General features: G+C 41.8%; 2 protein-coding genes across 5 annotated transcripts in view; both read left to right on the top strand.

Annotated features, from left to right (window-relative positions):
- Nucleotides 1-3,926, top strand: part of METTL22 (methyltransferase like 22) — a 52,110-nt gene extending 48,184 nt beyond the window's left edge. Inside the window, exon 13 of the transcript XR_001411287.1 lies at nucleotides 3,889-3,926. The gene's annotated coding sequence lies outside the window, so the exon portion shown is untranslated. The remainder of the gene's footprint in view (nucleotides 1-3,888) is intronic.
- The window catches only part of ABAT (4-aminobutyrate aminotransferase), a 54,628-nt gene that overhangs the window by 19,740 nt on the left and 13,886 nt on the right, over nucleotides 1-21,002 (top strand). For all 4 annotated transcript variants that reach the window (XM_014936365.1, XM_014936367.1, XM_014936366.1 and 1 more), the window contains exons 2-6: nucleotides 3,889-4,015; nucleotides 14,599-14,696; nucleotides 15,520-15,549; nucleotides 16,281-16,398; nucleotides 20,828-20,877. In XM_014936365.1, coding sequence (XP_014791851.1) covers nucleotides 3,946-4,015; nucleotides 14,599-14,696; nucleotides 15,520-15,549; nucleotides 16,281-16,398; nucleotides 20,828-20,877 — 366 coding nt within the window. In that variant the 5' untranslated portion in view covers nucleotides 3,889-3,945. The remainder of the gene's footprint in view (nucleotides 1-3,888; nucleotides 4,016-14,598; nucleotides 14,697-15,519; nucleotides 15,550-16,280; nucleotides 16,399-20,827; nucleotides 20,878-21,002) is intronic.

Raw genomic sequence — 21,002 nt, 5'->3', positions numbered from 1 at the left:
GACAGATGAATGTGCCCCCATGAATTTAAAACAGGCTTCTGTGTCTTTGGCATGAGTTGCAAGACAGAGATGCAAATCTGCAGTGCTGACTTTTCATCCGTGTCTTGCAGTGTCTCTGTTTCACCTCTTACCTCTGCGTCTGTCCCAAAGATGCTTTCAGAGGCAGGTTCATGCCAGCTGCAGTCTGAAACGAGGACGTCATGCTGCATTAGCTTCTCTGCCAGCAAGCGGGAATGTTATACAAACTCCTAGTTTGTATGGTTTTGTTCTTGTATCTGGATCAAGCCTCCCTGAATGTTGGGGTCCCTCTTGAATTTTTTTTTTAATTCTTTCCAGGGGTTCCCACTATGAAACAGAATCTTGTTAGCTCACAGAAACAATGCGCCTTTGTATGTTCTCAATAGGCTACCGCTGCTGCTGCTGAATGACTGCTGTCGTTCCTAGTAACTAATTTTGCCTGTCAGAAATAATCACTCAGTACAGAATTTTAAGAGCTGCTGTGGAAAAAAATACATCCAATTTCACATTGTGTGCATTTAAAAAATCCACATATCAATGTTTCATGCGTTCAATAAACTGTACTGACCTTCCTCTTAGAAAATATTTTTTCTTACTGAAGGAATGTGATTGTGACTTAAACTGTATTTGCCAATGCATGTGTTTACGTAATGCAAAATTGCATTAAAAAATATGCAAATACAGCTGTTTTGTACAGTCATCTGTAATGATGGCCTCTGCTGGCTCAGATAGTTGCTATTAGAGGAAAAATATTTATAGAGAAGACTTGTGAATCTCTTTTTTTTTTCTGGAAAAGCCTCACCTATTTGAGGTCTAAGGTAGCTAGTGTTTAATCACACACTTAGTCCAAACGTTGTCCTTCACACCATCTTTACAGTCCGATATCTGAAATTGGTGGATGTATTTTCCCCAGATTTTAGGGGATTTTAGGCAGTGGCTCCGAAGCAGCAGTGGTGATGGAGCGTGGCTTTGCTGCGGTTTTGACATGTGCACGAGAGCCTGTGTCTGCTGGTTACAGGCTGTGCTGCTGCTGCTTGCAGGGCTGGAACCAGCTGGGCCTGTGGGAATTGATTAGGAGATGGATTATGGAGGCAAAATTCAATTGGTTATTATGATAACCAAATAATATGTGCTTAGACAAATATACCAATCACATCGGCTGATCTCATGTGAGAATTTGTGTGTGTAATGGAGATGGAAAAGAAGTTGATTTTAGTTATAGTCAAATATGATATTACATGATTTATTCTGACTCTGGACTAGAAAATGGTAAAAATTTTTATATAACAACTGTCAAGGAAAATTAGGGCTAAGCTACTTTATTTTTAAACCTCTTGCAATAATTTTTTTTCTAGGAGTATTTTAGAACGCCAATACCATTTCCAAATATGTATTTGATCCTTTTATGAATATTGTATTTTAACCATTAAAGGACTTAAGATAAACAGTAAGTTTATATGAAAGATAAAATAATATTCTGGGAGCCAAGAAGTAGAAGCGGTTCACCTACGAAAGGAAGAGTTAGGTACCACTGCAGGGAAACCTGGACACTGGTGGGTGCGACCATGCAGCACGACTTGGCAGTATGTTTGATTTGTATGTGAAGAGGCTTCATCTCAGCGTGGTGGGGAAGGGGGATTAGTCAGTTTGTAGCATAGTGCCCATGGGAGATGACCAAAGGGGACTAGAATGAGGAAGCAAACCTTGGTGGGTTGTTTTTTCTCCTTCTGTCATAGGTACGTTTGCACTGCTCCATTTGTTAGTTCCTGCAAAGGTATGTTTGTGTTAAAAGTTAACAGCTCCAAGAGACTTCTAAAAAGAAATACTTTGCAGAGCAAAATTAAAGAGGGAATTGTAGATTGCAGAAGTGAAGGCTGGATAAATACCTCTGAGCAGAGGACATCAATCAAGGTGGTTAATAATTGTGAGAGGTGCTGGGCTGATTCACCCTTCAACAGCTTTTTTCCATAGTGGTTGTCTCACTGACTTAGACTAGCATCTGTTTTTTGCTAGAGGATAGTCATGAGATAAGAAATTTATGGCATTGGGATGTTTCTTTACACACTGATCATGCAAAAGCTAACACAATGAAAGAAAGAAGCTGAGAGTGAAAAATTAATTAATGACGTAAATGAATCTTGTCTTATAGGTGAAGTTACTCTTTTCTGAAAAAAATTAACTAGATCTCTCTATACTTCTAACCCAAAACCTTGCAAAGCTAATCTAGCTTTTCCCAGTGTGTGCATGAATGTTGTGCAAGTGTTTGCTCACCTTGGAAAATTTCAAAATACCTTGAATTTTAAATTGAACTCAGAGCAAACTTAAGTGAAACCAAGTGCTATGTTGATTGTCTGGGCAGACACGGGGAATTTTCTTTGTACCTGAGTATTAGTAGGTCTGTGAATGAACAGATCTCTGTAGGCAAGGGGTTTTTTGTTTTCTTTTGCCAGTTTTGAAAAAGCTCAAGCATGAAGGAAAGCAAATGGTATCTTGGCTAAAGACAATACAGAAATTAAATTTCTGATATATTAGTGTTGGATAAGAGATAGGTCCTATCTCTGTAGCAATAGATCAACTATTTCCCTGCATCTAGTCATCAACATCTGTTTGCATATTTTATTGATGGCATAGAAATGATGTAAGCAGTAAGCTGTGATCTATTTCTGCTGGAAGATCGGCTCCATTCTCGGACCGTATTTGTTAAACAGAGTTCTTCACAGGAGTTCTACGGGTAATAGTGACATTTTATTTGGACTGCAAGCCTGGGTTCATTGCTACTAAATGATTGGTCTACACCCACTGGGGTGGAGGGACATCCAGTGAGGTGAAAAATGCCAGCTTGGTCTCTGTGCAGGCAAAACCGGTGTCTAGTGTCCTATATAGAACACAAGGTACCACTCTTCTAAATGTAAAGTTTGAATTTAACCTGTATTCTGGATAATAATTCAATGACCTGTTTTATCTATTTATGACTTCCAGCTAGGCTTTCTGCACAGGTGATCCAGAGTGAAAAAGGAGCCGTCTTATAGTTCATGCTAGTTGACTTTACAAGGTCATTTATATTTAACTAGCTGAGATAAAATCACTGAACAGTTGAGATTAGAAGGGATCTCTGGAGGTCATCTGGTCCAACCCCTACTCAAGCAGTGTCACCTAAAGCAGGCTGCTCAGGACCGTGTCCAGTTGGGTTTTGAATGTCTCCAAGCATGGTGATTCCACACTGTCTCTGGCTGACCTGTCCAGGATTTTTCTATGTTTAAATGGAGCTTACTGTATTTCAGTTTGTGCCCAATGCCTTTTATCAGCCACTGGACACCACTGAGAAGACCCTGGCTCCTTCTTTGTTCGTTCCCATCAGATATTTATTACACATTGATGGGATGCAACCTGAGCCTTCTTCAGGCTCTCAGCAGTCCCTCTCCACAGAGATACGATTAATTGGTAGAAACTGTTTTTTCAGGGGATTGATTTTCTTATATTTCCTAGTGCTTGTCCTGCTGTCTTTTTGTATCAGATGAGATTTTTCTCATAAACTTAGGTCAAATCAAAATAACAGATTGACTGGAGAAGCTAACTGGAAACAATTTTTTAAAAGTTCAACATAGTCCACATACATAGAGAAAGTAGAGAAGAAGAGCAAGTGAAAACAGTGACCTTTACCCCCTGGCCCCGAAAAGCTAAGAGATTCAGATTTAGCCTAGGAGTCATTTGTCTTGACAAGACCACTCAATCCGGAGACTGAATATCAGCAGTAATCCTTCAAAGCATGCTCTCAGTTTCTTTGGATTGAAATCAGTGAAAGGGGAAATGGAAATGAATGGCACAGTAATAGGGGCTGCAGGAATAACTGTTTGCTTTTCTTGTTTTCAGAACGTCAGCCAGAAAAATCTCTCAAGATTGAGTCTTTTTGAGTAAAGCAGAGATAAAATGGCGTCAATGTTGCTTAGTCGACAGCTGACCTGTTGCCTGCAGCAAAACTCCAGGCTGCTTGTATTTGGTAAGTGGTTTGTTTATTTTTTTATAATATGTTCTTGGTTTGTATTTGGTGAGTATTCACTTTATGTTAGTGGAGAAAATTCCAGTGTGAACATGGCTGGGGTTTGTATGGTGGTGTTGAATCTTTCAAAACTTGAAGGACACGCTGTTCTGCATCTTAAATAATAATGCAGTTGTAGTCCAGACCTGGCACACAAAGGTGCTGTGGTTTTTTTCATTGTGTTTTTCTTTTTTTATTCTGCAAACAAGAAATTATTTAGATAATTGCACTGTGAACATGCTAACTGAAATGAAGCTCTTCAGCCCCTGGAAATCTGCACTTACAGAGCTACTTTCTGATGCTATGTGGTGCAGAGATGAAACGACCATCTATCAAAATCAGCCTTTTTTTGACTTCGCAGTGTGATCCTGCCCATCTTTCCTTGTGGAGAGGTTTTGTGTGACTGACGTGCCGAGGTGGCCCTCACTGGGGATGTGTGCCTCTGACTGTAGTTAGCTCTAGTGCGACATAAAAACCTACCACACAGCATCAGGCTACTTTCTCCAAAGTGCATAACAAGTTCTTGCTTGGCCCCAGCTTGTAATATATCATGTGTATATTAAGCCTGCAACCTCTGTGAAATAGATACAAAAACTAAGTTTTTGTTGGCTTTCTTGGTCAAAGCAGTGTAGAATGTAAGCTCTAGCATCCATTTCATGTGCTCTTATATGGAATATAGTATGGCTGAATGGCTGTCTCTGATCAAGTAAATATTGATGTTTCTTCTCTTCTCCAGTGCTTCTTCTGCAGTGCCACTGTGCCCCTTCTGCTACTGCCAAGCAAACACTTCCATTTGCTCAGAAACTTAAACATGATTGATTTCCTTTTGAATAATACACTTTGGGGAGCAACTGACCTTTGGATAAAGAACACAAAGTCTGGTCTTGTAACTATTAGATAAGTATTAGGTCAGTATTTCAGCAGAGGATGCGCTTCTATTTATGGGAGTGACGCACTGATTGTCTGTGCTGTGCAAGAGCAGGGATCGTTTGGTCAATAGTGGACAATGGAAAGCGCTTGCAGCAACCAGGCCTTCGTGAGTTGTCAGTCATTTGAGCTAATCTGTCATCTCAGTATCACTTAATGCTCCCTGTCCCTCCCAATGTCTTGCACGCCTTGTGCTGCTTCCCAACCACAGAGACAAATATGTTACAGGTGAGCAAGATACTTGAGGTCACCAGAGGGCCGATGCACTCGCTCACTCACTCAGACTTTCTCACCACTGAAACGAGGGGGTCTAGATCTTCACTAAGAAAGGAAAGTAACTCCAGACTCCATTTATCCATCCTTGCTTTCAGGAAACTTTTAAGTGGGAAAGCCTGCTAAAATATTGATACAAAGAATAGAAGGCCTTGGCTACAGATTGTTTGGCAGACCTGGGGCCTTTGGGACTTGAATGCTTTGTGTGCGTGTCCAGAGATTAGAAAAGATGGAGCAAGAGGCGAATCCCTCACCAGAAGGAACTGTATCCTGGCAGTTTTTTAGCCTGCAACATTGCTGGCTGGCAGAATAATTGGGAGGCTCTGATGCTTACAGCAAAATTTGGAGTTTCATGCTGTTTTTCTGGTGAGTCCCAGCAAAAGTTGCAGTGCCACTGTTCTCTGCTGGCTCTTAGGGAAATGCTGAGGGCAGCGTCTCAGAGCTCTCTGCTCCAGAGTGCTCTCCTCCAAGGTATTCTTGAGCACTCAAGTTCAGAGCTTTACAGACTAAAAAAAGAGACTTGTACATTACTCCCACAAAAATCCTGCAGTGCCATTTGGTCTGCTTTTTTCTTTTTTTTTCTGTGGATACTGAAATGACAGGGTTTGCAAAGAGGGGATGGAGTTGGAGAGGAGGAGAGAATAGTCTCTACATCTGTGGGCTGTCATGTTTCCTTTGTGTGTGTGCATGAAGCACAATAATCCTGTTCAGCTTGAATCTATACTAAATTTATTTACAGAAAGAGATTTTTTCATCCTTGATTATTTCTGATTTTTAAAGCAAATATGGGAGTCAGCATTGTGCTGACCCTGGGCATGAAATAAACTGGTTACTGACAAAAAAGGGGCATGTGAAAAGGAAGGCACGTTCGCATTCACAGGAGCAAAGAATTACATGCATGTTCACTGTTGTAAAACATGTGGGAACAAAGATAACTAAGCTGTGTGGCAATCAAAGTATTTCTGGGATCCTTTTCCCTAGTTGTACATGGGGCATAGTGTTTTATTCTAATTAAGATGAATTTCAAGCCCTCAATCTTTTAAGGAACATGGGACAAGAGGTAAGAATCTGGTTGGAGAATCTTTTTTACTTAACCATTCCTTGTGGTGTTCTCATTACTGACACAGTACTAGCCCCTGGCAAGCTAACTGGACAGGGAAAGTGAAAATCATTTAAGTTGATCAAAATGCAAAAGCTGAGCAAAACATGAAAGTAATGTGTAACTTACAAGCTTCACATTTTGGGGGAGGATTTAAGGATTTGCAGTCTTTACACCTTCCTTAAAAATAAACCTTAATCAGGTATGTTTTTATTTTCCTTATGTATTTGGTCTACTTGATAGTTTGGCCAAGAATTGGAAGGATGGCAGTTGAATGAGAACAGACTGAGTAACTAGCCCAATATTTTGTTAGAAAGACTTCTGCGTAGTGCTGTCAGTATGGTCACAGCCAGGCAAATCTGGGAAAGGTGGCTTATGTTGTACAAATGACTATGTACCTCTGCATTACATCTTACCTGAATGTCAGCCCAGCGTGCTGCAAGGTGATCACAACTGATAGTCCTAATGTAAACACTTATTCTGCTTTGTTTTATGGCTGTGCCACTATAGTAGGAAAGCTGTTGCATTTCCATGCTTTGGAGGCAGAAGAAGATGCAGTTGGTTGTTAGCTGGTAGGGTCCTACCATAATTTTGAGGACAGGCTGGGACTTCATAGATCTAGGTTCAGTTTCCTTCTGATTACCCCAAGGGGTTGAATTTGTCTGTAAATCTTGAACTGGAAAGCATGCCGAAAGGTCAGTCTTCTGCCTTAAGGTAACATCAGTTTGCATTAGTGCATGCCTGTGCCCTTCTAGGATGCTGACCTGTTCTTAAAGGCCCCCAGCAGTGCAGCTTCTGCAGCCTCTCCAGGCAACCTCCTGTATTGCTGAACTGACTTTACCTTTAAATTTTTTTCTAACATTTAACCTAAGTTTCAAAACAGGGAAAAAATCAAATCCTTGCTACTTGTTCTGTCCTCAAAGGACCTGGAAGCTGGAATGTTTATTTTTTATTTTCAGCAGCCTTTTCTGTATTTGAAACCTATTACCTCCCCAAAGACCTCATACTTTTTTCTCAGCTGGTCTAAGTACTGTCTCAGTCTCTCCTCGCAGGTCCACCTAATGCTCCAGATTCTCTGCACTTTTATTGCAGTTCCCTAAATGGACTAACTCTGCTTGAGGTTGTACCTTGCCTATCTCAGTCTGTGTCCTTATTATCTTTACAGAGAATAATACTGCAGGTGTGCTGCAGTAAAGTCTGGGAGATGTTCGTGTTAATTACTGTATTGTCTCCATCACAGTTAGAATCATGGAATCGTAGAATAGTTTGAATTGGAGGGGACATTTAAGGTCATCTAGTCCAACCGGCTTGCAACGAGCAGGGACATCTTTAGCTAGATCAGGTTGGTCAAAGTGCTGTCCAACCTGACCTTGAGTGTTTCCAGGGATGGGGTATTGACCAGTTCTCTGGGCAATCTGTGCCAGCATTTCGCCACCCTCAGTGTAAAATGCTTCTTCCTAATATCTAATCTAAACCCTACCCTCTTTCACTTTAAAACTGTTACTCCTTGTACAATTGGCTTTCTGGGCTGCGAGCTCACATTGCTGGCTCATGTTGAGCTTCCCATCAACCAATGGTCCCAAGTCCTTCTCCTTAGGGCTGCTCTCAATCTGTTCTCTGCCCGGCCTGAATTTGCGCCCACTGCCTGAACCTGTCCAGGTCCCTGGGGATGGCATCCCTTCCCTCCAGCGTGTTGACCGCACCACACAGCTTGGTGCTGTTGGCAAACTTGCTGGGGGTGTGCTCAGTCCCACTGTCCATGTCACCAACAAAGATGTTAAGCAGTGTTGGTCTCCAGTGCCGGAGAAGCTGTGGCTGCCCCATCCCTGGAGGGGTTCAAGGCCAGGCTGGATGAGTCTTTGAGCAACCTGGTCTGGTGGGAGGTGTCCCTGCCCATGGCAGGGGGGTTGGAACTAGATGATCTTTAAGGTCCCTTCCAACCCAAACCATTCTGTGATTCTTACTCTTTCTTATGGGAGCTTCTACTTCTGTACAGCCTGTTTGGTATTGGATTTTTTTCTTTGTTTTTGGAGAATCCCATTCCAATAAAATCTCCAGTGGGTATGTGGGAGTACTGAAACACAATTTCATGTGGAACAGCTTCTGATCTTACAGCATAAGCACTCTGTAAATAGCAATCTCGGTTTTCACAATATTATGCAATCGCAATGTTCGTTTTCCAAACATCTCTAGCTAGCCTGGCCTTTTGCCATTCCGTTTCAAGATCTGTTAGTAACAGATTCTACTTGCAACACCTAAAAGAGGACTTGAGGGAAAGCGCAGTCCTCCTACTTTTGGCTGTCAGGGCCTCCACATGCTAAAAATTGTGTCTGGAGGGTGGTTTGATAGACACGGTGGAGTGGAAGTTAGAGGCACGCATGGGAGATTGCCTTCCTGCACTCAAACAGGGCAGCAGTGCTGTGGCACACGTAATGTGCCTCCTTGGAGACTGCCGAGCTTTCATTTCACACTCTTCACAGCAAAACACTTGCATTTGAGAGATGTGGTGTGCCAATGTTTGTTTTCATATACCACCTTCTCATTCTTTCCCTTGGGGTAGTTCCTCCTCTTAATTACACTGATGTAATTTCAGTGCCTACACTGGAGTTTCTCCCAGGCAATAGCCAGTTGCTGTACACTCAGGAACTGTGATTATATGAGTAGTATTTGTGGTCAAACATATCAGAGGTTTAAGCGCTTCCTTTCTAGGCCTGTGATGAACTTGGCTCTTGTTAACAGAGATTGGTACTTAGCACAGAGACCTGCTAACAGTAGTGCTCTTTGTGACTACCAACATCACAAAACGATGGAAGGGTGCATTTATATTAATCATGTTGCTATAGCAATATGGTACTTTGTTAAAAATCACTGAGGGAGACACCTGGTGAGTGATGAGGGCAGCATAGAGGAGAGAGGTTGGAAAATGAGCTTTTCTGTCTGCTACCAAATGATAACATCCTGTTAGATGGAAAGGAAGGATGTGATAATTTGCTGATTTTACTCAAGTGTTTAGAAGAACGATGTATGTTGCATAGAGCTTTGAGAAGTCTGGAAGAAGCAAGAAAAATAGAATTTAGCTTATTATACCTGTCTTTTTTAAATGGGATGGGTAGAAAATTCTCTGCAAATTGTTCAGCCAATGTGCTCTCTGATAATTATGTTTATTAATAGTACATACATTTGGTTTTTTACTTTTGCCATGATGTGCAGAGATAGCTTTGTTTACCAGGGAAAAGAAGGTGCTGTTCTTTGTTACATTAGCTAAATGTAATTTAAGAGCTTTCCTAATGTTTCTTCAGAGAGGGACACTTTGCTGTAACCCATTACCTCTTCACACTTTTAAAATGAGAGCTGAGGTCATGTCGTTTGGTCCTGTTCTTAAGCTAATATAACACAAGAAACCCTTTTTCCGTTGCAGTTTGAACACAGACCTCTGCAGAAAGTCAGTGGATTGACTTGGTCCATTGGCTCAAGAGCATAACTTTAATTAAACCTCTAGGTACTGATTTACATACATAGTGTAGTACAAATTTACGAATATTAACATCAAATTATATTAAAAAAAAATATCTGTGAGGATGTTTAGGCAGATAATATATTTCTGCTGAGCTTCTGCCTTTTCTTGAAGAAATTTTAAAATAAAAAAGCCATACATCCATCAGCCTGTCTGCATGGAGGAGTTGGAGCGATGCAGGTACATCAGTATCAACAGCTACAGGCTGTCACGTGCATATGTGTCCATGTGTGACAGTGACAGTCCATCAGCAGCAAAGTCATAATGAACATGCACACTGTGGAGATCTGTTGGAGAGTTTCAGCTCCCCCATTTGGAGAAATATGGGTCTCGCTTGACCCTTGTGGCACTTCCTGTATTCTAGGTCTTTTATTACAAAGGTAATGCTGTTAGTTCACTAAAGGACCTGCCACCAAGGATTCTGAATTCTTGAAAATACCTTAGTTGGACATAATAAGAATCTCAGGTTTTATCTGTCCCATCTCTGCTGTCTTTTGGAGGGGTGAAGTGCAGTGTTCAAAACCAAGACCTGAAGTGCAGATGTCTAAACACATCGGTATCAAATTGGAGTAGCCTGAGTTACAGGGTGACTTCAGGGCTTCTACTGCAGAGTAAGTTATCTTAAAAAGTCAAACAGGAATAATTTGGGCTAAGTTGTAAAGTACATTGAGTACCCTCAAGGCAGAAATGCCAGCTGAGCAGAGCACACTGCAGTTTACTGTGGGTTGGAACACTGTGGGGGGTGATCTGATTTACTTGCATCATTAGGAGAATGCGATACTGATAGTTGGGGTGGGGGAAGCAAGAGAGACAGAGCATGGCCTCTGGGCTGCCATTCTCTTCAAGGCAAACCAAAGCAGGTATGGGTGCAGCCCTCCCATCACACAGGGACCAGGTGCTTGGAAAAGCCTTTGCAGGAGAACCATAGGACACAGTGTGGCAGAGTGTCTGGGGCCAAAAAGTTGATGAGTTTCCATGCAGGGGTGGCCGGATCATCGTTCAGCAGGACTCTTATGCCTGTGCCTGTTGAGAGCAGTCTGAGCTCTGGGTTTGGCCCATGCGAGAGGGGCAGCCTGACGGACTCTACCTGTGTGTGCCACAGCAGGGGACACCAAGACTGAGCTCTGCAGGAACTGGCCACTAGACTACCATAAACATTGCTGGTCAGAGTCCCAATTTCCGCGGATAAGAGTAGGGAAAGAAAAAACAAACAAAAAAAAGAGTTAAAAGGGGGGAAGGGAGGAGAACCATGTTTTTCTGTTCTTAACGTTTGGGTTGTTTTGTTTATTTTTAACCAACCCTGTGACCAAGTATGCATATCTGATGAGTAGTGAAGTGGGTTATTTGGAATAAATCTGTTGACCTTGCTAGAAATTGTGTGAGTTTGTGCCAATCATTTCTGTTATACTCTCAAAGGGAGAAGAGCTTCATTAAAAACTAAAAAGTTTGAGGATTAACTCCACTTTGGTTTTAGCTTTTGTCATCAAAAGCTAGTATGTTGAGACTACGTTTTTTTTGACCATTTTGTTCTAACCAGTATTCTTCATCCTCATTCCTACCTAAGCAGAAGGAAAAAAACCCACTTTTCAAAATCCATTGATCTGGTAGCACAGGGTATTTTCATTTTATTTATGGCAAGCTGTTCCTTCAAATTCTAACCATAGCATTTGCCTGAACTGGGAGGTTGAACAACTCTTTGGCAAGTGTAAGGACCAATAAATCAGTATAGCTGCCATTATACTGGTGTTAATAAAATGAGATACTCTGTGGGCTCCTGAAAGCAAGTGTATAAAATTAAATTTGTATCAGTGAATCAGCCTAGAAATCACTTGCTGGTAGAGCATGATGACGTGCGGTGTGCTTTAGGAGATAACAGGCAATGAAGGGAAACCTGTCACTTGTGTTGCTCATTTTTTAGATGGCTCTGGTTGGCTGACTTACTGAAAATTACTGTGGTTTGGATAAGCTGCTCCTGAAGCTGTTATTTAAAAAAATAATGTCTCACTATTTGACCAAAATTACCAGTTTGATAAAATGATCTTTAAAACAACTCTTCTTCTGAGGAGACCTATATGGTTGAGTTTCACTTGGCTAATTTTTGCTGTGTATGAAAACCTGTGTGTTGATAGACAGGAGCCGTGCAGTTCAGCTTACCTGTGCAAGGGAGACTGTGGCATAAACAGGAGGAGAAAGGTGGTGATGATCTACAAAGCAGGCTGACTGGTGCTGGTCTGTGTTACTTACACAGCCTGGCTGATGGAAGCAACCTCCTCTTGACTTGTGGTGTGAAACAAGTTAGGACAACAGGAAAATATTCTCCAAATGAATTCCCTGTGGAACAGCTCTGTAAATATGTGTGTTTTCATAGGGTAGACTGTGCCCTTTGTGATATCCACAGCAGAACTTTCTTAGAGAAATAATTAGATTTGTGTTTAACTTAGAACCCTCATCTGTTAAAATATTTCATGGTCTATCCTTTAGAGGAGTGGAAGAGGGAAAATATTATCCACTCCTCACAGGTGATGGCCAGGAAATCTTTGACTGTTGGTCTTGGATTTAGAGCCTGGAGGTCTTGCATGTTTGCAGGAGTGGCTTGGTTGTTAACAGAAGAGATCTTTAATCACTGTCCAAACAGTTTTTATGAGAACTCAGTTAAAAAGACAAATGAAGGCAGTGCCTGGCTAAGCTGCTGCTGGGGATGGAAGGGACACAGCAGCACAGGGTCTCTGGTACAGAGCTCCAGGCAGGGCTGGGGAGGAGGAGGAGGAAGAAGAAGAGGAGGAAGACCATGCGTGCGGGTTGTAGTTCACCTGTCTTACATTCACAGCTGTGTCAAACAATTCCAAGTATGCTGCTGGGTTTCCATATCTTTCCCGTTCCTGCCAGCTACCAAAATGTCCTATATATTCTGTGTCTGTCTTGGTGCTTTCCCTTTTATTATATCAAGTAGCACCCAAAGCCTGGGGGGAGGGAGAGAAGAGGACACAGGAGAAGGAGAAATGTTTGTCGCTGGTTTGCTGCAATCTCCACTGGGGAAGCAGCAGGGTGCACAAAAGGGTTACCATGGTCTCTTTTCCCAGACTTTATAGCACATCTGATAAATCTGCAGCTTTATTTGCTATGAATTGTGTTGCTTTTGATCTTTTATATGCAGTGGCTTTTTCCCCCAGTGGAGCAGTTGTCATGCGGTCCCCAATTTACATGAGTGCTAAAGAGAATGACACAAAAATGAAGTGGCGTTGCTGTAACGAAACCTATTAATAGCTTAGCGGAGAGGCACTGACGCATCTCAGATATAGCACTTGGAATTAAAGCTGAGGAGAATAATCATCTTTGCAGACTAAGTTTTCCCAAAATGAGCAGTGGATTTAAGTGCGCAGCTAGAGATGCTTTCAAGGGGCTGTGATTTTTCAGATAAAGTTTCTCAAAATCAGGTTTGCTTGAGACCTCTCAGCCTGGGCTGGCACAAACTCAGGCAAATGTTTCTAATCCCTATTGGAAATTTTGGTGTCTCCCCTCTGCCAGACCGGGGCGTGTTGTGTGGGGTTAGCATCGTGCTGCCCCAGCACGGGGTGATGCTGGGGAGCAGTGACTGCAGACTGCGCTGCTCCGAATCCAGCCCGGCCAGAGCTGGGACCAGCTGGCTGCCAGCGGGGAGCGAGGCACCCTGAACTGCAGCTTGGCTTTCCACTAGGGAGGGGGAGACCTGAGCATCTTCATTCTGGGCTATCCAAATGGCACCAACTTAAAAATGCTGATCACAGACTAAAATAAACTATGCCCTCATCTTCTGGGTGTTGAGCTGGTCCAAGTGTCATACCCCTAAGTTAGGTGTATTAAGATTAATTTGTTGTTGTGTACAGAGCAAGCTCATGGTCTCTTGCTGGTCACTGTGGTAGAGCTCGAGTCTGTGCTTCCTCTGTTGCAAATGCACAATTCCCATATTACCCTGTAATCCCCGTAATGAAATATATACATATTTGGAATATATGCTTACCAGAACTGTCTCTGTCATACAAAGTATGCCTAAACCTTTCTGGTTACTTCAGAAATGGAAGCAGAGCCTGTTACTGACGAAGCACAGGAGATTTTTGCCTTTTGGTTTCATTAAGATGTCAAGTTTATTATGATTATGAGGTCAGAGGCAGGATCTGAGGAAAAACTGTCACTGTTTTTGACCCAGATTCAGAGCTGCACTGCAAGATGCTGGATTCGTGTGAGATTTGAATTTATTTTAAACACAGCCATTTACCTTTCTGAGACAAATCTTTCCCAAGAGGTGTTCTTTGGGCTATTCCAGAACATCACAGTGTTTTTTACCTGTGGACTGCATCAGACTTGTTCATTATTAGTGATAGCGAATGAAACCATCTCTGCATAGCTGTGGGGAACTGATGGCAAAGGCTTGCTCAAGGCATAATGGACAGACTCAGCACAGAGATGGAAACAGATGTACTTGGAGTCCTCCTGTCCTTTGCAGCAGGATCTGCTTCAGTTTCTCTAGAGTTGCCTTGTCATTTCACTTTATTATTTATTTTTTTAAAGCCACCTCAGTGGTATTAGTTTTCTTTTAACACTTGTCAAAGATGAGATATTTACTTCACTGCAGACAGGACAATGTAATTGGTCTCATCTGTCAAGTTTTCTCAGTCAGGTAAGGTATGGATATTTATTCTGAGAGGAGAGCACAGCAAATATGGTCTGTACTCAGGTTTTCATTATTTCTTACAGGACACAGATATATCAGTCAAGCTGCAGCTAAAATTGATGTGGATTTTGATTATGATGGACCTCTAATGAAGACAGAAGTTCCTGGACCACGATCTAGAGTAAGTTCCCAAACTACAGTAGCTTGTAATATTTGCTTCTTTAGCTGTGTTTAACTTGCTAGAAAACAAATTTCATTCCAAACTTTAAATCTGATATGTGTAAACATAATTTCACAACAGTCTGTGCCCAATTTTATCAAGATGCTGAGAAAGAAAAGCTCATGAATAAAATGCCCCTCTCTGAGACAGAGATCTGGAGCTCAACTGCCAACTTCTCCTATAAAGTAATTGAGAGCAAAAGAGCATCAGTTTGATGAAACATCTCATCAGATTTGGTTACCTGTACTCCTGCTGAAACAGAAATTTATTTGGCTTTTAATGATGTGAAATAATGCTTTGGTTTTGAAATGAAGCAAGAGTTTCAATTTGTTGGACATTATTTTATTCCGGCAGAGTCAGTATTTATATGTGTGGTGGTGTGGGGGTTTGTTGTTTGCTTTTGTTTTTTTAAAAAAAACGAGCTGTCTTTCTACAACCAATGTGCCAGTATTCCTTCTGTGTGTCTCTGGCTCCTGTTGTTTTTTGATTTCTCTCTCATTTTCTCAGTTGATCAATGTAGAAGAGGCAGCTTTCTCCTTTTGGAGATTTACATTTGCACAGTGTATGCAGCCCACGTAGCTCTGCGAGCCACAGTTAATAGTTCTGACTCTCATATTGGCAGGGTGCACTGGGAGAGTTCATGTGGCAAGTACAGGTGCCTGGTAAGCACATGGGACTGCAAGTTATGTGTGTGACTTATGTGATCATAAAAGAGAAACATACATTCCTCTTCAGTATTTGGTAATTATATACCTAAGACTCTTTGGTGTTTGTTTTTCTACAGGAATTAATGAAGCAGCTGAATGGAATTCAGGTAATTTGATAAGTTTTCGAGTTTGAAGAGTGTTAACGCTGTGATTTCAAAACTTGTCTTAAAATCCCATTTGGTATGTTTAATTCCATACAAAAAAAAAAAACAACTGAAACACTGACTCCAGGTTTGCATGCTGATTATGTGGTGTCTGGTATGTATGCGCATTTGAATAAAATCTTTTTTACTATAGCAGAATTATTTGGTGGGATCAGTGATTTTTTCTTTAAACACTATATGTTCTTTTTGAGTTTTTATGAAGTGGCCAGTGCAAACATAGATATACTTGAACTTGAAAGTATGTCAGCCTAAGTGCATGTGCATGTTGCCTTCCCGAGACAAGCAATTCCTCAAAGTCTGTTCTTTGTTTCTGTAAGAAAGTGCATGCTTGCCCTTTTAACAGCCCCTCTTTATAAAAATAGCTCTACAGTTACTTCCCATGCAATGAATATAATCATTGAATCATAGAATAGTTTGGGTTGGAATTGGACCTTTAAAGGTCATCTAGTCCAACCCCCCTGCAATGAGCAGGGATCTCTTCAACTACATCAGGTTGCTCAGAGCCCCTTCCAACCTGACCTTGAATGTTTCCAGGCATGGGGACCACTTCTCTGAACAATCTTGTCTTTTTATCTTATTACGTATTTTTATCAGATTTTGCTGCATAACCATTAGTTGCACCTTCTACATGCTGCTATTTTTTAAAGCATTAATTGTTTTTTTTTTCCTTCAAGAATGCAGAAGCTGTACACTTTTTTTGCAACTATGAAGAGAGCCGAGGGAACTACCTAGTAGATGTAGATGGCAATCGCATGCTGGATCTCTACTCTCAGATTTCATCCATCCCAATAGGTAGGAGACATTTATACCAAAACTTTCTGCTTTTGTCCTCAAGCTGTTGTTTTCTTGTCTCAGTCACTACCGGAGAAGTTGGCTGATTAAAAAAAACAAAGCTTGACATAATGTATGCCTTGTTTCAATCAGGGTACACCTCACTGCTGTGTATTATGCAGTGGTGTTTTTGAATAGCTGAAGAAGCTAAAAATTCGAAACTTAGAGCTCACTTGAAATATGTAGTACCTGGAGGAAGCTCTAGTATTAATCTTAATTTGAATATGCAAGTTCTGCATATTTGGTTGTCTTTGGTTTAGGTTTAGGTTGTCTTTGTTTGTGTACCTTGTGATTCTGTAACAGTATGCTCCTGTTTTACACATTAACAAACATAACTTAAACATTTTAACATTAAATTATATGCCTTAGTCCACGTGAACTCCAGTAGGATGAAACAAGACCGAACACTGAACCGTGGTGCTGAGTGTAAGCAAAGGTGGCAGATCAGCTGAGCTGAGGGGACTGAACAAGGGACTTGTCAAGTGCTTGGGAAAGTCAGTTGGTTTTTTGTGAAGCATTTCAAAAAGGAAAAGGGTCCCCAACATAAAAAGGACATGGACCTGTTGGAGTGAGTCCAGAGGAGGCCACAAAGATGCTTAGAGGGCTGGAGCACCTCTGCTCCAAGGACAGGCCGAGAGAGTTGGGGTGGTTCAGCCTGGAGAAGAGGTCTACAGGGAGACCTTACAGCCCCTTCTAGTCCCTAAAGGGGGCCTACAGGAGAGATGGGGAGGGACTCTTTTTCTGTAGCAATAGGATGAGGGGTAATGTTTTTAAACTGAAAGAGGGGAAATTTAGATTAGATACTAGGAAGAAGTTTTTCATTGTGAGGGTGGTGAGACACGGGAACAGGTTGCCCAGGGAAGCTGTGGCTGCCATATCCTTGGAAGTCTTCAAGGCCAGGCTGGATGGGTCTTTGAGCAACCTGGTCTGGTGGGAGGTGTCCCTGCCCATGGCAGGGGGGTTGGAACTAGATGATCTTTAAGGTCCCTTCCAACCCAAACCATTCTATGATTCCTCAGTCACGAAGGAACTATAGTACAGTGCTTCGTACAGCTTCTCCGATAATGGCCCTATGATCTGTAGCAACAAGAAGTAAATGGAAATTCAATACTTACATGCTGACCTAAACCTAACTGAATACACAGCATTAATTTATTTTTTTTAAGTTGTACGGAATGGCAAGACTGACTATCTGAAGCTGCAGGGGTTGCTCATAAATGTCCCTCTTGGTGACAGGTTCTAGACTGGGACACCAAAACAAGATCACAAGGTGCTTGCTAGTCATCTGTGCTTATCTCTCTGCAAGCAAATCCAATAAAACCTTTTATGAATCTGTCAGAACTCCACAAGATTTAATAATGATCTGCTACACTAGAATGTATTTGTCAGCAGCGGCTGAGAGGTAATAAGTGCCTGTGCAGAGAGATAAGAATTATAGTGTAAAAAACCTCTAGGTAAAGATGTTCTGGGCTGCTTCTTGCTGAAAAACAAAAATTAAAACAGTTTTTTACCAAATGATTTTGGGGAGGTTGTAGCACCACATACTCCTTTAAACCTGTATCTAATCTGCCTAATAGAGTTAGAAACCCCAGTGAGCCAAATGCAAGAGAGGGTTTGTCCATGCGGCAAACGTCCTGGAACAGCAAATGGAGCAATCCGCTGTTCGGTGCTGGGAAGCTCTGGTGGTGTTTGGGGAGAGGAGTAGTTTGCTGTTATTGACAGCAGCCTGCTCAGTTCACATGGGTTCTTGGGGCTTTCTCCATCTCATTAGTTTAGCAGCCTCCAGTTTTTTTTGTCCTTTTGCAGCCAGGCGCATTGCTGAGCCTGGGGGACATGTCCTCTCCTGTCACATTGATCTAGACACACGGCAAGAATGGTGAAGCAGGTGCCCTTCTCTGATGAGCCAGCCCTGTCGCTTCTTATAGGAATGTATTTGAGAGTGGATTTGTAAAGCTACAAACCCTGGCGCTGGTCATGACAATGAAACAAGCTACTGTCTGTTTTGGCATCTTGGCCCAAAGCTTTTTGACTTTGTCTACCAGAGTTATATACGTTATTTAACTGCTTAGCTTTTCCTGGTGTTAGTTTTATGGCTATGAACCCACGTACCAGTGCAGTGTCTTTCTTCACTTGTTCAGAAGCAGTTGGGCTTTAGGGATTCTCTCTCCTTCTCCTGGGGCCTGTTTAAGGCTGGACCAGCAGAAGGAACAGGGAGTGTTAGGAGGAAGATCGGGCCACTCTGTCTGAAGTGAAGATATGGGAGAGACATCTTAGGTGGATGGGAGAGGGTACATTATGGGTAATAGAAGCCTTGAATTTGTGTTATATGAGAGAAGATGCAGAGATCTCTGCATTCTTCATGCATCATAACACCAGCAACAGAATTACACCTTTTTACAGGCAATACCACAGTTAATGGTTAAGATTTCTAAGCAATGGTAGCTATTTATAACAAACTTCTGTAAGGTTTAGTTTGGAGATTTCTAAAACAGTAGATATACTCTCAAAGGTGCTCTCGGGGGTAGCTACAGCTCTCGGTGGCACAGCTTTCATTCCCTCCAGCCTAGAGACAATTCTTCCCATGACAGCAGATGCCATGCGGATTTAGTTGTCTGTGTCCCAAATAACCGCTTATATTATCTTCATAATAATTTTAGCAGATTCTTTGCAGCATGACATGCAGTTAAAACAATCTGTATATATCCTTGTTTTGAACTAAAATATTCAAAATGGAATTTATAATAACGCGGTAGCCTAATGCTCCATTGGTCAGACAGGATAATCAGGGCTATTGTCATTCAGCTAGAATGAGGAGTTCAGAGCCACTGTAAGCTTTTCTAATAAAATTAGAGCAGTCTGACTTCTTGAGCAGTAGGGAAGATGAGGTTTCCAACTGTTTCTACAAGGGAATGTAAAATATGATGTTAATATCTGGCTTTGGCATTTTATACATTAGAAATCAGGCTTAAATTAAATTTCCTGGGCTCCTTTGGTGAAGATTTCTTTTTTTTTTTACGTGGGATACATTGGTTTACCAACTTACACTATAGAACATCAATGAGTATAAATTAAGCACCCTTGTGTTAAACCTGAAACATCTTAGTACCTTGATGTTTCTGTGTAAAAATGATAAATTGTTGCATCTTTTTCCAACTGAAAATTTGTCAAAGTAAGGAAAACGGGAAGTAAGTAAGTAAGGAAAACTTCCTCCATGAGAGGAAGTGAAAAGTGCAGAATCTCCTTCTTTAATAGGAGGCAGCAGTTTATCAAACAGGGTTTTTTATGGTGATGCACAGCTGAGGTGTGTAACTCTGTGACAGAGAAGGAAAGATTTCCAGACAAATGTCTTGAAATAACTGATGGGTAGTGGTGGGTTAGAGATTTGGGTGCTTATTAGTCCCTGAGTTTCAAGTGTATGGCCGTCTTTGTAGACAGCCTCTCCCTCCTGGAATGACTGCTAGTGATGGTGCACGAACCCCTGCAGTGTGCAGGGCTGGGATACACATCTTCAGGCGTGCAAATAGATGTGAGCATACGTACACATCAAAGCCTAGACACAGTGGAGGCCAGGACATCCATGTCTCAAAACAAGCTTGGCAGTGCCTCGCTCAGGGAGCGTGTTGAGATAGCACTGTAGAGGGTACTGGTGGTGAACGCCGTCCAACTGCAACAGATGTCAAGGAGCGATTTCAAGCCGTTGGCAAAACTCTGCTGGAGTCCCAGGGCTTGTCCCTGCCGGGTCTGCCATGACATGTGCTCGTTGCTGGGTCTGCCATGACATGTGCTCGTTGCACGCTTTGGCAGGAAAACCATCTCCGAGAACAGCACTGCTGTGCCAGCAAGGTTACCCTGCACCCTCCGGCTGGGCCTGCCGGGGGACAGAAAGCCCTTGCTAGTATTTTGTTACTGCGTTATAATGCACTGAAATTACAATTGCTAAATGAGCTTTCTTTGGGAAATCAGTAAATATGTGGGGTTTTGCTTGTCTTTTTCTTATGGTCAGCTGCCAAAGACTGGGGAACTGCATGGAAGAAAAGCATAAAGGGAGGAATATATGTTTCTAAGTTGATTTTACAGTGAGGAAAAACCCCATCAATTAACAGGCACAGTGAGAGGGGAAAAAAGCTCTGTTATTGTGCTTGGAAGATCCGTACTAAAATACGTTTTGCTGTTGCCTGCTGCCAGGTTTGTTCCGAAGTTCCAGTTAATAATATTTTGTAAAAGGAGGGGTTTGTCCTATGTTGAAAGCTGTTCTATTATAAATAGTTAAAACGTACACAAGTTACAGAAACAGTTAAGCATCAGAATAAGGTTATTCTCTATGTTACTCTTTACGCAAGTTTATTGAAATCAGATAGAACTGTTTTCTTTCTTTGTTCTTTTTAATTAGGTTACAGCCATCCATCTCTGATAAAGCTTCTACAGCAGCCACAGAACCTGGTAAGTGAATTAAAACGTTAAGTGCTTGAAAGAGTCTTCTCCCTCCTTGTGGCAGTCTTACTTATTTTTTCTTAAACTGATAATGAATGCTTAATGACTCAATTTAAAGTATGGTAGGATCTGCT

Source organism: Calidris pugnax, unplaced genomic scaffold (genome assembly GCF_001431845.1).
Source record: "Calidris pugnax isolate Ruff unplaced genomic scaffold, ASM143184v1 scaffold17, whole genome shotgun sequence".
NCBI classification, from domain to species: domain Eukaryota; kingdom Metazoa; phylum Chordata; class Aves; order Charadriiformes; family Scolopacidae; genus Calidris; species Calidris pugnax.
This window is presented reverse-complemented; position numbering and strand designations above follow the sequence as displayed.